At 39.0% G+C, this 14,501-nt stretch overlaps 1 protein-coding gene across 5 annotated transcripts in view; it reads right to left on the reverse strand.

Moving 5' to 3' along the window:
* Positions 1–14,501, reverse strand: part of Adgrg2 (adhesion G protein-coupled receptor G2) — a 64,311-nt gene that overhangs the window by 11,446 nt on the left and 38,364 nt on the right. For all 5 annotated transcript variants that reach the window (XM_048796327.1, XM_048796326.1, XM_048796324.1 and 2 more), the window contains 10 exons: positions 13,698–13,764; positions 9,453–9,853; positions 6,870–7,035; positions 6,525–6,681; positions 6,117–6,260; positions 5,404–5,526; positions 4,736–4,781; positions 4,519–4,622; positions 3,179–3,300; positions 1,569–1,837 (listed from right to left, as the gene is read on the reverse strand). In XM_048796327.1, the coding sequence (XP_048652284.1) occupies positions 1,569–1,837; positions 3,179–3,300; positions 4,519–4,622; positions 4,736–4,781; positions 5,404–5,526; positions 6,117–6,260; positions 6,525–6,681; positions 6,870–7,035; positions 9,453–9,853; positions 13,698–13,764 (1,599 nt within the window). The remainder of the gene's footprint in view (positions 1–1,568; positions 1,838–3,178; positions 3,301–4,518; positions 4,623–4,735; positions 4,782–5,403; positions 5,527–6,116; positions 6,261–6,524; positions 6,682–6,869; positions 7,036–9,452; positions 9,854–13,697; positions 13,765–14,501) is intronic.

Raw genomic sequence — 14,501 nt, forward strand, 5'->3', positions numbered from 1 at the left:
CTCAGAGAAATAAAAAACAATTGCTTTCACAGACTGGCTGGAATGCCTGGTACAATGTAATATTTCATTTAAATCCTTTGTATTTGAACCTTCTAATGATATTGACATATGATAATTTCCTAAGAAAGATGTTTTCCTAAAAATACAATAATGGAAGGTTGGGGATATAACTCAGTGGCAAAGCATTTGTCTAGCATGCACAAGGCCCTAGGTTTATCCCCAACACCACAAAATAAATTAAATAAAATAAATTAAAATCAAATCGTGATAGTAGGGCAGCTTGTTCTTCACAAGGGCGTCTGACCTTTAAGCTTTCTCTAAAGAAGACAGAATCTGTGCCCAATATCCAGAACAGGGACTTATCTTTCTGGGGCAAGTTAGGGGAAAAGGTTGTTTTATTTTTCTTCACAAAGAATGACAGGCAGGGTGATAAGGATGATGAAAGGTTTGCACTCCTGGCGTGTAGGGACTGTTGAGCCTGAAGAAGAGGGAGTCTGCAGGGCGGTGGCAGCTGTAATATAGTAGAAGGGGCCTGCACAAGGAATCAGAAAGGCAGGCTTGGCTGACTTCTAGCCTTCTGAATTGGGGATAAATCACACTGGCATTTTGAGCCAGTTTCTTCACCTGGAGTTGACAAAAACTGCCTTAAGTACCCCACAGGCTTGATTTTAATAAGGTGACTTATGTGAAAATACCTTGAAAAATTGGGCATTATACTACTTGTGAATAATCCAAAGGATTCCTGGGCAGAAGAGGTATCAGATGATGATGATGATGATGATGATGATGATGATGATGATTTTGTCTTGACAGCAAAACCATTGGTAAATGTCTCCAGGGAGCCAAGTGAACTTAATGGGAAAACGGAACTGAAGAGCTTTGGAAAGTGGTCATTGGCTGCTTTGTAAGATAATGAGCTCCCCAATAATGGAAGTGTTCAAGCAGCAGTTGGATTATCTTTAGTCAAGGAAAATCAGGTGGATTTGAGGAGGCACCTACATTGGGTTAGGATCTGAAGAAGCCCTACAAGATCTTGGGGAAGTCTAAGGCTTTGTGACCCACCACCAATAGGTAACATGATCTCAAATATTGTGCCAGTGTGGCAATGAAGTTACATTGGTTTACGTGTACATCCTTTTACTCTGCCTTTTGGAGTACATCATTCTCATACATGTGTCTGGTATGTGGGAGGTACAAATCAGAACAAGACTAGCCAAGAGCTCAGGGATGGAGAATTTGGCCTCATTACCACAAATATTTTTAATTTATTGAGCACATTCTGGTACCTTCTAGCACTTTCTGTGTTAGCTCAAATTCAGTTGCTGGAGGTACAACAAGGATTCATGGTCCAACCTCAAAGAGTTCTACATTCATAATAAATCTAGAGGAAATACCATGTCCTAGAAAAATATTACACAAGGTAGCTCTGCGGACAGTGCAGCCTGTAGGAATAGAAAGCTGTTTTAGAAACTTGCCAAATGTGATCTGCTTCATCATGTCTCTACCTTAATAAAAATCAAAACACTAGAGAAAATGTCCAGGGCATATGAAAGCAAATTTATACGTACCCCAGCCAACAATGCAGAATTTAAGGATGTATTTTCGGATATAAGTATTGAACACTTTGACAAGAGCCAGGTACATATGGAATGCTTCTAGGCCCATCCATGTGAATGAGACCAAGAGAAAATAATGAAGGAATACAGCTACTGAGATGCAGAGGCCTTTTGTGTTATAAAGAGCAATCCATGAGTCCAAGAGAAATATTAGGTTCAGCAGGAGCAGAGCAGTACATAGCTGGATGAGGATTTTGGAAGGGTAATCCCTCCGGATCTTTCTAAAAGGAAAGGGCAAGAAAAGGTTAACATTACATTTTGCCAACCCTTGCATAAGCATATTTGACAGGCTATCTATGAGTTCTAGGCAGTTTATTTTTATTCTTTGGTAAATGTCTAAGATATGTATAAATTTTCTCTGTCTTTGAGTGGGTGTATGTATGGGGGACTTTAAAATCAGCAACAAAGGAAAAATCTTAACCAAATCATCTATGGTAACCATACGGAAAATTTGTGTATGGATTTCTGTGGGACTTTTTACATGCTGACTGTTGATCCATACTTTTAAATAGTTTGTAGTAGATTCTACTGACTACCCACCCCATATCTCCCAAACTACTTCTAGAAGCATTGCTGCTCCTTCTCATGTAATAGACTACTAAATTCAGATCTTCAAAATGTAGCCAGATTCCCATATTATCCTAGGTTATTAATTAAAATGAGGTCATGGAAAGAGTTTAAACTATAGCTAAATGTAATGGCATAGGAAAATACAGCTAATTGATGACATGTACATGTTTATATGTGCAAAATTAGAACTGGTGAAATCATTCTGAGTAATGGCTGGCTTTATGGTAATTTAGTCTCACTAAGAATATTTCCAAAGGTCCACCAGAAGATCTGTAGTCACAGCTGGACTCTAAATTTGGCACTGAAAATAAATTTGTACATTTCCTGATCAGTGTCCAAAATCTAAATCCCAGAATCTACATATTGTTTCAATTAGCTAATATAACAAGAATGCCTAGTTCTTTCTTTTTCAATAGAATTTGTTAGAATTTTCCCCAAAAAGTGACTAGAGGAACCTTTCTGGTGAGCCAAGAGAAGCCATTTTTTGGAATGTCATTCCTGTTTTGACTTACAAAGCCACACCCACCAAGTATCTATTTTTTTTTCCAGTGAGGTTTTTTACACCCTTTTTCATTATCTCTAAACCAGTTAATATATTTAATCTTTTATGCTTGTTCAGTATAATTTAGAAGCTTAATTTACTCATAGTTATTCTGTTTCATGTGTTGTTGTAGCCTATTTCAGACTATAAGGTCTTGGATTTCAGGGTGTGTCCCCATCTTTCATTTCACACTAAATGTCGACTAGGTACCAGGCATCACTCTGGGGTACAGAGACAATTATGCTGCAATCCTTGCCTTTACTGAACTTGAAGACTTGTGGGAGGAAGCAAGCAGAGAAGCCAAAAAGCCTCATAAAGTTTCACACCTAGGTGCTCCATGAGGTGGGTGTACAGGGCAGGGCAGGTTGAGGAAAGTGCTTAATTAATACATTTTGGTGATGGAGGCGAGCATCAAGTCCTACAATCCAAATTCCCAGTTAAGGATACTCACTCAAAGGCTATGTAGGTTACAAGAGTAATTGACAGAAAAATTGATGAAAGCCCACAACCAATATATGTTATAAATGTCAGAGCCATCATTTGATCAGGCGGTAAGGATGTCCGAGATAGGTCCTGGAGAAGAAAACAATGCTTTCAATGATCAAATATTTTTATATAAACAAATGAATCATAATTTACATTTTTTGAGTGTGCTAGGTATCCATCTGTAGTCCATTGAACCAACCTATGTGGTAGGCACAATTATTATAATCAGGTAAAGACAAGGAAACTGTCATCCAGAGAGGTTAAGCAACTTGCCCAAGGTCACATAGCTAGGAAGTGGAGGAGTCACATTCAAATTCAGGTGAGCCTGACTTTAAATCCCATGTACTTGGTCACTGCATTACAATGCATGGGCAAAGCACTGGACTGGGATTCTAAAGACTGGCATTTGGCTCTTGGCTCTTACATTTCTTAATTCTATGGTTAGGGAAATGCCATGAGCTTTGATTATAATTTCAATAAAACAACAACAGTGCCCCATGCTACCTATCTTTTAGGACTGTGAAAGAGATTAAAGATTGTTTATGTCAAAATGTTTTTCAGATTTTTAAAATGCACCAGGCATAGTGCCGCACACCTGTAATCCCAGCATCTTGGGAGGCTGAGGCAGGAGGATCACAAATTCAAAGCCAGCCTCAGCAATTTAGCATGGCCCTAAGCAACTCAGCGAGACCCTCTCTAAATAAAATATAAAATAGGGCTGGGGATGTGGCTCAGTGTTTGAGTGCCCCTGAGTTCACTACCTGGTACCCCATTCAAAAAAAATTTTTTTAAATGCTTTGCAAACTAAACAATTTTTATTGTCCATTGTAATCTAAATTCCTTGTCTGAGTCATTTAAAGGAGAAATTTTAAATGTAAAAATAGAGTGTGAGTCTGGCAATAGAATGTTATCCCAGAGACTCGAGAAGCTAAGGCAGGACAATTGCAATTTGGAGGCCAGCCTAGGCAACTTGGAGAGACCCTGTCTCAAAATAAAATTTAAAAAGGGCTGGGGATGTAGCTCAGGGGTAGAGCACTTGCCTATTGTATGATATGTGAGGTCCTGGATTCAATCCCCAGTAATGGGGAAAAAAAAAGAATGTGAAAAAACGTTTGTATTCATACAGATATTTTCCTTTAGATGCATTTGCTTATTAGAAAAGTAATCTCATTGGTATATAACTTTGCCATATTACCATGCTATCTGCTTATCTGTTCAAGTCATACTTTAGATTAGATATCCAGATATGTTGCCCAGCTTCCCCTCAGTCCCAGAATACAAGGCCACTGAGCATGGTCATGTTACCAATAGGACCCCAAAGCTGGTAAGGTGGCTACAGGTACAGATGGTTTCATTCAGCTTCCTTTCTTTGACCGAGCAGCCATCGGATGACCAGCCTCCTCTGCCACCTGTTGGCATCAGAAAGAATATCTGTCCTATCAGCAAGGCCACAGCATCCATGACTCCCCACCTTCTCCAATCACCCACTCAGGATCTTGACAAGGTTTTGACTAGAACCTACCATTTCTGCCCAAGTCCCAAAATACACATTTCACTGTTAAGTCATCCTGCAGTAGAAAGATAAATCATAATTAATTAATTTTCTGAACTGAAAAGCAATTGGGAAAAAAATTATGGTATTTTTTATTACAGAATCTCATGCTTGATTTTGAGAGTTATTGTTTTATGTGGTCCCCACAAGAGGGAGCCCCATATAGGTCATGAATCCTCAAGCATATCAGTCATGCATAGGGATGGCCCTGGGACCTTGATAAAGCACAGTCAGACTGAGTAGACCTGGGGTGGGTCCTGAGAGCTTACATTCTAGCGAACTCCCAGGTGATGCTGATGCTTCCAGTATGCAAACCACACTGTGAATAGAGAGGTCACAGCTGAAGTTCAAAGTGAACTGAGCTGAAAGGCTATCTCATGGAGGTGAAAATCAGACCTACATGCACTGAAATTCAGCAATTGACAAGAGCTTGCATTTGCATCCATCCTTCTTGGATACTAGGTGGTCATTTACGAGGTGTGTTAAGATCCTACAGAGTAACTATGCAATTCTAGTCTCACACATGAGTCTAATGAGTTCAAGATCCTTTTTGCTGTCTTTCTCAAGTCATGTCTTATGGACATAGTTTGCATAAGGTGTTCCTAGTCAATGAGCAGCTCAGACTGGCCTCTCCTCACCTGGCTTGGATCTGTGTGCTTCAGTGTGATTGTCACATTTCTTGTCAAGTTCTTGACAGTCAGGTTTGCAACACTTGATGATATGACATAGCTGATCAGAGAAAGGTTCTCCAGAGAAGGGTCCTAGAACACCAAAGAATCAGCAAGATGACAAGGGAAAATAAAATTTGATCACAGTTTCAGAGCTAGAAGGGACACAAAAGACATTTAAACCACATTATTTTATAACAGTAGGTCAGAAATTGAGGGTCCAGGAATAAAGTGACTTTCCCAAGGGACCACAATTAGAAGCAGACCTTATTTCACTACAATGCCATAAATCCTGAGATAAATTGCATAGATTAACACAATAGGACCTCATGAATCTTCAAAGGAACATAATATTAGTCCATTTAAACTGAATGTCCCTGAGCAAGTTACTTAACCTCTCTGTGCCTCCATTGCGTAGTTTCCTCCCTCATAGCTTTGCTAGAAGGATGAGTCAACATTAGTAAATGCTTAGGGTAGTGCTTGGCAATTGGTAAATACTATGTAAGTGTCTGTTACAGTTAGTTGTCATCACCAGCACCATTAGGCTATGAATAAATATAAACTGCAGAGTTGCAGCAATTCATTTGACTTGTAGCAGGTGTAGAAATATATGAGGGTTAAAAGGAATAAATCCCCCACCTCCAAATGAAATGCAAACCAAAAGCAGTGAGCAGCAACTTTACCTGAAACAGGGCAGGTGTTTCAAAAAAATTGAACTGAATCCTGGAAGCTAGCTCCACATCATTAGCTGGCAAATTACTCATCAACGATGAAGGCAGAGTAATAATGCCGATACTATTGTCAGGAGCTTGAGTTTCCAGAGAAACCTGAAAATCAAGTAAGAGATAATGAAAATGTCTGGAACTGGTATAACAAGGAGATGGAAAACATGACTAATTAAGATGGAGGGTCCTGTAAGGGCTTGATCTGTGGTACTTCTACATAAAATGGCTCCTGCTTCTCTCTTTGGTTGCTACTAAATGAAAAAGAGGATATGAAATAATGAGATGAGGACTCCAAGTGGGAAAGGAAACATGTTAAGGATACACAGAAATAGTCAAATACTTTTCCCATAAAAAATTAGATTGTACCTGCAGATTTGCAGGGTCTTGGGCCGCAAAGGTAGTTGTGTTGAAATTACTGGCATTTACTCTGATCACAGCCAGAGCCAAAGAAGGGGAGGTTAGACTTATGGTCTTGTTTGAAAAATTCAGCTGTAAGCCAATGTCATCTACAACTTTTAGCAACCTGTAAAGAGAGACGGCAGTTTAAATTTAGCACTCTCATTTTGTCTCCCCCATTCTAAGCAGAATGTAGAGAAGTCAAACGAACTTAGTCCTTGAGAGAAAAACAATTGGCTATAACTCATCATGTAAACAGCATCTTTACTATTAGAGGGTCCCCTCTTAGCACCTCTTTAGTTTGCTAAGCCATACCTTTGAGCCAGAGGGGCCAGCAAGGCGGGAGGAGAATGAAGGAGTTTGCTGACTTTGTTTATCATTTCGCCTGCAAGGTTAGGCTCCAAGCTGCCAAAGGACAGAGTCTTCTCCATCTGGGACACTTGGTTCTCAAGATCAGAAACACTGCTGGTGTTGAAAATTTCTGTATCAAAGAGGAAAATTGTTTTATGAACACATGATGGAAAGATCACTAATAAAGATAAACATAGATAAACATACAAAGACCCTGATCTGATCTGGTCAACCCGATCTTAGATAATTGCCCCAGAGAAAGAAAGCTTAGAAAAGCTTTCTTAAGAAAGCTTAGTCATGAGCCAGGCATGATTACAGCACACACCTGTAATCCCAGTAGTATATATCCATACAGTGGAATATTACTCAGTGATAAAAAGGAAATAATGACAATGCAGTCTACAACATGGGTAGATCACCAGTTTTCCAACACATTATGCTAAGTGAAAGAAGCCAAGCTCAAAAGGCCACATACTATGTGATTCTTGTCATATGACATTCTAGAAAAGTCAAAACTATAGAGAAATAGAACAGATTAGTGGTGGAGGGGCTGGGGGTAAGTGTTGGCTTCAAAGAGACCCAAGGGGACTTTAGGGGTGGTAGAAAAGTTATATATCATTTTTTTTTGAGGGGGTGGAGTACCAAGGATTGAAGTCAGGGGCACTCAACCACTGAGCCACATCTCCAGCCCTATTTTTTATTTTATTTTGAGATAGGGTCTCAATGAGTTGCTTAGTGCCTCGCTTTTGCTGAGGCTGGCTTTGAACTTGCAATCCTCCTGCCTCAGCCTTCAGAGCCACTGGGATTACAGGCATGAGCCACCATACCCGGCTAAGTTATATATTTTGATTGTGATATTGGTTACATGACTATGGGTACTTATCCAACTGCACAGAACAATAAAAATTTCACTTAGCTGGGTGTGGTGGTGCACACCTATAATCCCAGCAACTTGGGAGGCTAAGATAGGAAGATGGCAAGTTTAAGACCAGCCTCAGCAATTTAGTGAGACCCAAAGCAACTTGGTGAAACCTTATCTTAAAATTTTAAAAAGGGTGGGGGGAGGGGCTGGTAACTCTGTTCAATTGTCCCTGGGTTCAATCCTTAGTACCAAAGAAAGAAAAAAATTCATTTATCCACAGAATTGGATAAATTTTACTGTACGTAAATTATATACTTCAGTAAACCTAACTCAAAAATATAAAAGCATATCAGAGTATTTAGTGTATATCACACCACTGCAAATCTACTTGTATTTAATTTATATCATGTACACAGGACTTTATGTGGGTCACTAGAAGCGCTTTTGTGAAAAAATTAAGAAATCAACAGCTAGACTCTCAAGAAGCCTAATTTTTATAGTGTATCTAATTGAGAGCTGGACTCTCAGCTAAGCCTGATTTTTATAGTCTATTTAACTGAGAATATAAACCTATCTTTAACAGCAAAAAAGTCTCTTCATTTTGCCACCAACATTCTATTATTTTGCATATTCCCTTCTAATATTTATCCCTGTGTATTCACACTATTATAAACATGGTGAGCAAAATATCTGTCACTGGGCCTTTTTAAATTCACATCCAGACTTGAAAAATGCCCCCAAGAGTTTTTATATAGCTGTTCTAATGACCTACATGGTTACATGATAGTCACTGGGTTGAGGCGGCATATCCTGTGTAATCATTCCTCTCCCGTGGAATTAAGTTTTATCTACTTTTTGGCTACCAGGTAATACTCCAATGTGCATCTTTTGCAGGTATCATTTCTGATGCCCCAGGAGTAGAAGCATAGGATGAGGAGGCTACTTTGATGGTTTTTGTGCAACCCCTTAGGTTGTTTCTAAGGATAGATGGGAATAGCTTTGGAAAGATGGATTTTGCAGGCCTAGACTAACAAACTTCAATTGAACTTTATTCTTTACCAGCCACTGAAACTTCCCTTGACTAGAGCCCTAATGATCCTATGATTTTGCCTAAAATGTTAATATTTATTTCCAAAATTATTTAAGAGAGGGTATTGCAAAGTGGAAGAATTAACAACTCATTTGGCAGGAGCTCCAAATTTCCTGGTGATGCTAGAGCCATGACAGAGGGGGTGGAAAACAACACCTGAGCTTCAATCTAATGTCACCCAAAATTTGGCTTTGCCTCCCAGGCTCCAAATTGTAGAGGAAGATCTGTTTCTTACACATTGATTTGAAACTCCAGAGTATCCAGAATTCTCTGCTTCTTTCCATCTTGCCTTTATCTTGGTAACACTAAGCCTACCTGGCACCTGGGAGCCCTTTGCAGTTTCCACAGTATTCTCATGCCTGCCATCATTTTCAACGCAGTGCAGTTACACAGAATAGGTAGAGCAGGAGTCAAACTGTTTGTCCCAGATCACCTTGTCTGTGAGGACCTAAGCCTAGATCTTCTAAATGTTTCTCCCTTTCCAAAAAAGAAAGGCTCCACATGGTCTTATCACACATCCTGATTTGCAAGCCGGCAGCTGCCGGTCAGGCCAAATCCTAACTACTACAGGAGCAGCTTGGCTTCTTATACTTACCTGTTTTGACAGGAGGTGTGCTGATGCTGATGTCATTTGAAGATGCAGATGGAGCAGGTGTGGTGGGAGAGGGAAGTGAGGACTTCACAGGTGGTGGGGTATGGGAAGGATTGGTTTGGGGCAGAGGGGAAGAGAGAGTTCCAGATTGGGTGGGCATATTGATGGCAGGGCTGGAAGCTATGGGAGCTGAAGGCTGGGGAAGAGAAAAATGATTCTTCTGTGTCAGAGAGGGAGTGTTCTGGGTCACAGGGGGATGATTAAGGGATTCAGCAAAAGAGAAGGCACTGGATATCTGGGAAAAGATGGTGGTCTGAGGAGCAACTGGGATGGGTTTGCTGGAAGAAGAAAATGGTGGGCCATGTGGATATTCAGCAAGACAGACAATGGGATCCTGCAGATCACTAAAAGAAAAAAATCAGAGATGCATGTGAGACACAAATGTGCTACAGAGGAGTGAATCTCCTTCCTCTGGCAGCCATCTGACACCACCAAATTGACATGGTTACATCAAAGATGTACCACTTCCAGTCTCTGCCATGTCACACCCTCTGTGCCCCTGCCACTGGCCCCTGACTGCTTCTACCACCTACTTCTAGGGGGAAGAATTTTTAACATTCTTTTAGACCCCCTAGTTCTGTTTCACCAATTTGCAGCTGCTCTGGGGCTCTTTGCCTTATCATTTATTACTCCACTGAGGGGATCCTATAGCATTCCCATGTATTACTAGGGAAGGGAGCTGTTAAATGCCCTATGACCCAAGTGGTTTCCATATACTAGTCTGACATAGTGGTACTGGCACATGGTAAATGACCAAGAAAAGTTGGTTGAATGCAAAGATAAATCACACTGGAGCCAAAGGAATGGGGACCCCAGCTTGTAAATCATCTGCCCTCGATGCGTGAGAACTATCCAATGAACTTTAAAAAACAAATCATCTCTATATATGTATATATGTGTGTGTATGTATATATATATATATATATATATATATATATATATATATATATATAGAGAGAGAGAGAGAGAGAGAGAGAGAGAGAAATAGGTAGATTGATTTGTCTGGCTTACTCCTTAGTGTCTGATGCAGTTGGTCTTGGGACGAGGTGTTGGGGTGTGGAGGTCCCAGGCACGTGTATTTTTTATACTCTCAGGTGATTTTCCTGAGTATCAAAGATTGAGAAGAACTCACCTACTATCAGCACATGATCTATTAGTCTATAGGGGGGAAAAATTTGAGGGGACAACAAATGATCACCCAGGGATGTCTCTGATGGACCTAGTTTTGGAGGCTTAGAACACCAAGGAGAATGTGTCTTGGAGCTTCTCTTGAGTGAGAGGAGGGAGGACTATTAAGTGGAGGGGCATAAGCCCAGTCACAACCATAAAGAGAAGTGCCAGCTGACCTGCAGTCTCTGGCAGTGGGGCTGGGCATTTGTACCCATCTGAATATGCTTACTCATAGAGATATGGCCCTCATACAGGGTTCTCACCTGACATTCAGAGCTTGATAAACTTTTACATATGTACAGACCTATATGATCTAGATCTAAACATACAGGTTTTCCAGAAAGCCACTTTACTATATCAGCACATTTTCAAAGTGTCCCAGGTGTTTCTAACATACCATCCATCTTAAGAACCAATACATTAGAAAGATCCTGGTGATCATTCTAGCCCAGTGGTTTTCAAATTTGGCTGCACATTACAATCATCTCACTTCAGGGAGGGGGTGTAAAAACCCAGAAGTACAAACTATACTCCAGACCAGTCTCTGAGAGTGGGAAGCAGACACTGGTGTTTTTGAAACTCCTGGCATGGTTCCAAAATGCAGCCAGAATTGAGAACCACTGTGCTGCTCTATGGCCTAGATTCTCAATTCTCAAAGTGGGGTCCAGGGACCAGCAGCACTGGCTTTTTATCAAGAGATTTGCTAGAAATACACAATCCAGGGACCCCACCCCATACCTACTATATTACAATATGCAATTTAACAGATCCTCAATGAGTGATAGACACAGGAATATTTGAGATGTGCTTATCTAATCCACTTCCTAATTTCATGGAGATCTAATTTGTTTCCTCACTTTACCTAGAACTTTGAAGGTAAAAAAGCAGCTACTCTAGAAATTGAATACACAGCTAGTTAATGATATAGCCCTAGCCAGACACTGGGATCACATTCTGCCTTCTTTTCTATGTCCTGCTTCTTCTTCCTAATACCTCCCCGAATGGGTAGCCATTAGGGTATAGTAGGGCTGCCTCAAAAGAGGGATGATCTTCTGCTTTCATTCTGATGCTTCAAGAAATTCTATCCCCCAAATGGGTCTCAACCTTCCAGCTTAATAGGGGATGTCAAGCTTAATGAGGTATGTTCCTCTTCACATTTTATTGCCAAAAAAAAAAAAAATGCTATAAATCCTTAACCAAAGACTTTTAGCTATTCCTTGAGCTCAATGTTTTCATATACCCCAGAAATATAACTCACCCAGAGCAGACAAACTACACTTAGCCTTCTATTCTATATAGGAAGCTTTCACATTTTAAAAAAAATGCATGTCTTTTTTTTCAAATACAATTTTTATCTGACCATAGAAAAAATTAGAAAATGCTGAAAAGCAGGGGATGGTAAGAAGAAATAAAAAGTAAAAAAAAAAAAATACTCATCATGCCAGCAGACAAGTCAATCATGGGTAACCATTGTGAACATTTTCATTCATTTCTTTCCTATTTTATTCTATGTCTATTTTTTATACCCCTGTGATCACATTATAGGTAACTGTCAGAGTCTTCTGCTATTTTGAAGCATCTATCTCCCAGTTTCCTCCATTGAAGAGATAAATTTAAGGCAGTGAATCTCAACTTAGTTACAGATTAGAATCAATAGAAAGGCTTTCGATACCTAAGCCATGTCCCAGACCAATTATATCAGAATCTCTGAGGGGTGAATAAGAATCAGTATTTCTTTAAAACATTTTAATTTGAACAAATTTTAGCTCACAGAAATACTTCAAAAACAGTAATAAGAATTCCATGTACCCTCAACAGCTTCTTCTAATATCTAGAATTAGACCAATATTTGTTTATTTTGTTTTATTTGTTTTGAGACAGGGTTTCCCTATGTTGCCTAGACTGGCCTTAATCTTGTGATCCTCCTACTTCAGCCTCCTGAATCCTATCAAAATTTAGTATATATAATAAAGGAGTCACGTCAAACCCCTGGAAAAAGATGGAATTTTTAATAAATGGTGCTTTTTAATAAATTCTGCTAAACATTTGAAAGAAGATAAAATTAGATCCATATCTCACACCACACACAAGAATAGATTCAATGAATCTAATGTGAAAAATGAAACCACACAGGTATATAAAAATAAAAGGGAAAATGCCTCTACCACCTTGATATAGCAAAAGGCTTCCTAATCATGCCTCCAAATCTACTGGCAATATAAGAAAAGACTGATAAATGTAGTCACATAATTTTTTTTTTTAATTTCCAGGAAAAAAACATGATAAACAAATTCAAAAAAGACAATGGACAAGGCTGGGAATTCTCAGTGTTTGGCTAGCGTGTGCAAGGCCCTGAGCTCAATCCCTAGCACATACCACAGATAAAGAGCTAACACTCATAATATATAAAGTCCTCTTAAAAACTGATCAAATATCTATTAGAAAAAGTAAAAGAAGACATAAAAACATAATTCACAGAAAGATACAAAATGATCCCCAAATATATGAAAAAAAATGTCCACACTCAGTCTTAATAAGAGAAATGTCAATTGAGGCAACACTGAAAAGCCATTTCTCATCTATCAACCTGGCCATTTAATTTTTTTTTTAAGTTGTCGATGGACCTTTATTTTATTTTAGTTATATGTGGTGCTAAGAATTGAACCTAGGGCCTCACACATTCTAGGCAAGCACTCTACTACTGAGCCACAACCCAGCCAGCTGGCAACTTTTTTGAATGACATAACATTTAGTTGGTAAGACTGTGCAGTGTCAGAATATGCATAAGTCTCCTCAGGTAATTCTGATGCTCAGCCAAGATTACATATCATTGGTTTAAGGCAATGGTCTCAGTTGAAACTTCATAACAGAAAATGACATTTTCCCTAAAATTCAAAGCCTTTCTTCACTCCCCTATTTCCAGCAATCCTTAGCTAGCATGGAAATTAAATTACATGCCTATATATATATATATATATATTTTTTTTTTTTAAAAAGCAAACAAAGTTTGCTACGTACCACTGCAGTTTTTCTAACTCTTCTGGTGAAGAGGGGCAAGGTGTCCTGACAGAACAGCAGCACTCTTCTGAAGGAGACACAAAGAAAAGGAAAAAAAAAATCATGGTCAAGAATAAAGTAATGTAGAAGTTCAGACCCATCAAATATATGGTTCTTATACTGCCTGCATTTTAAATAGAGATTGTCTATAACTGGTGGTAAAATTAATCAAATGCCTTTGTATTGGCAATTACACAATTATATAGTAGGTGCTCAAAATGGTAATTGAGTGAATGCTTTTTTTTTTCTTGTTTGGTTATATTCATGTAACATCAATCACTGTTCAACACCTAAGAGGAATCAGAAGTAAACATATCCTGGAGAACATTATGTTAATTGAAATAAGCCAGGCACAGAAAAACAATACCACATGATCTCACTCTGATGTGGAATCTAGAAGTCTAACTCATAGAAACAGAGAATGAAATGGTGGCTCCCAGACTGGGGAGATGTTGGTTAAAGGACACAAAATTTCAGTTAGAATAATAAGTTCTAGATATCTATCATACAACATGGTGACTACCCTAAGTAACAATATATTGTATACTTGAAAATTGCTAAGATTTTAAATGTTCTCACCACACCAAAAAATGATAAGTATGTGAGGTAATGTATATGTTAAATAGTTTGATTTAGCTATTCCATAATGTGTATCAAAACATCATACTGGACACCAAAAATATATACAATTTTTTGCTTGTTAATTCAAAAAAGAAGTAAACATATCCCAGTAACAATCCAAACAATTCTCCCTCTCAACAGGGT

This window comes from Marmota marmota, unplaced genomic scaffold, assembly GCF_001458135.2.
Source record: "Marmota marmota marmota unplaced genomic scaffold, marMar, whole genome shotgun sequence".
In the NCBI taxonomy this organism is placed as follows: Eukaryota; Metazoa; Chordata; class Mammalia; order Rodentia; family Sciuridae; genus Marmota; species Marmota marmota.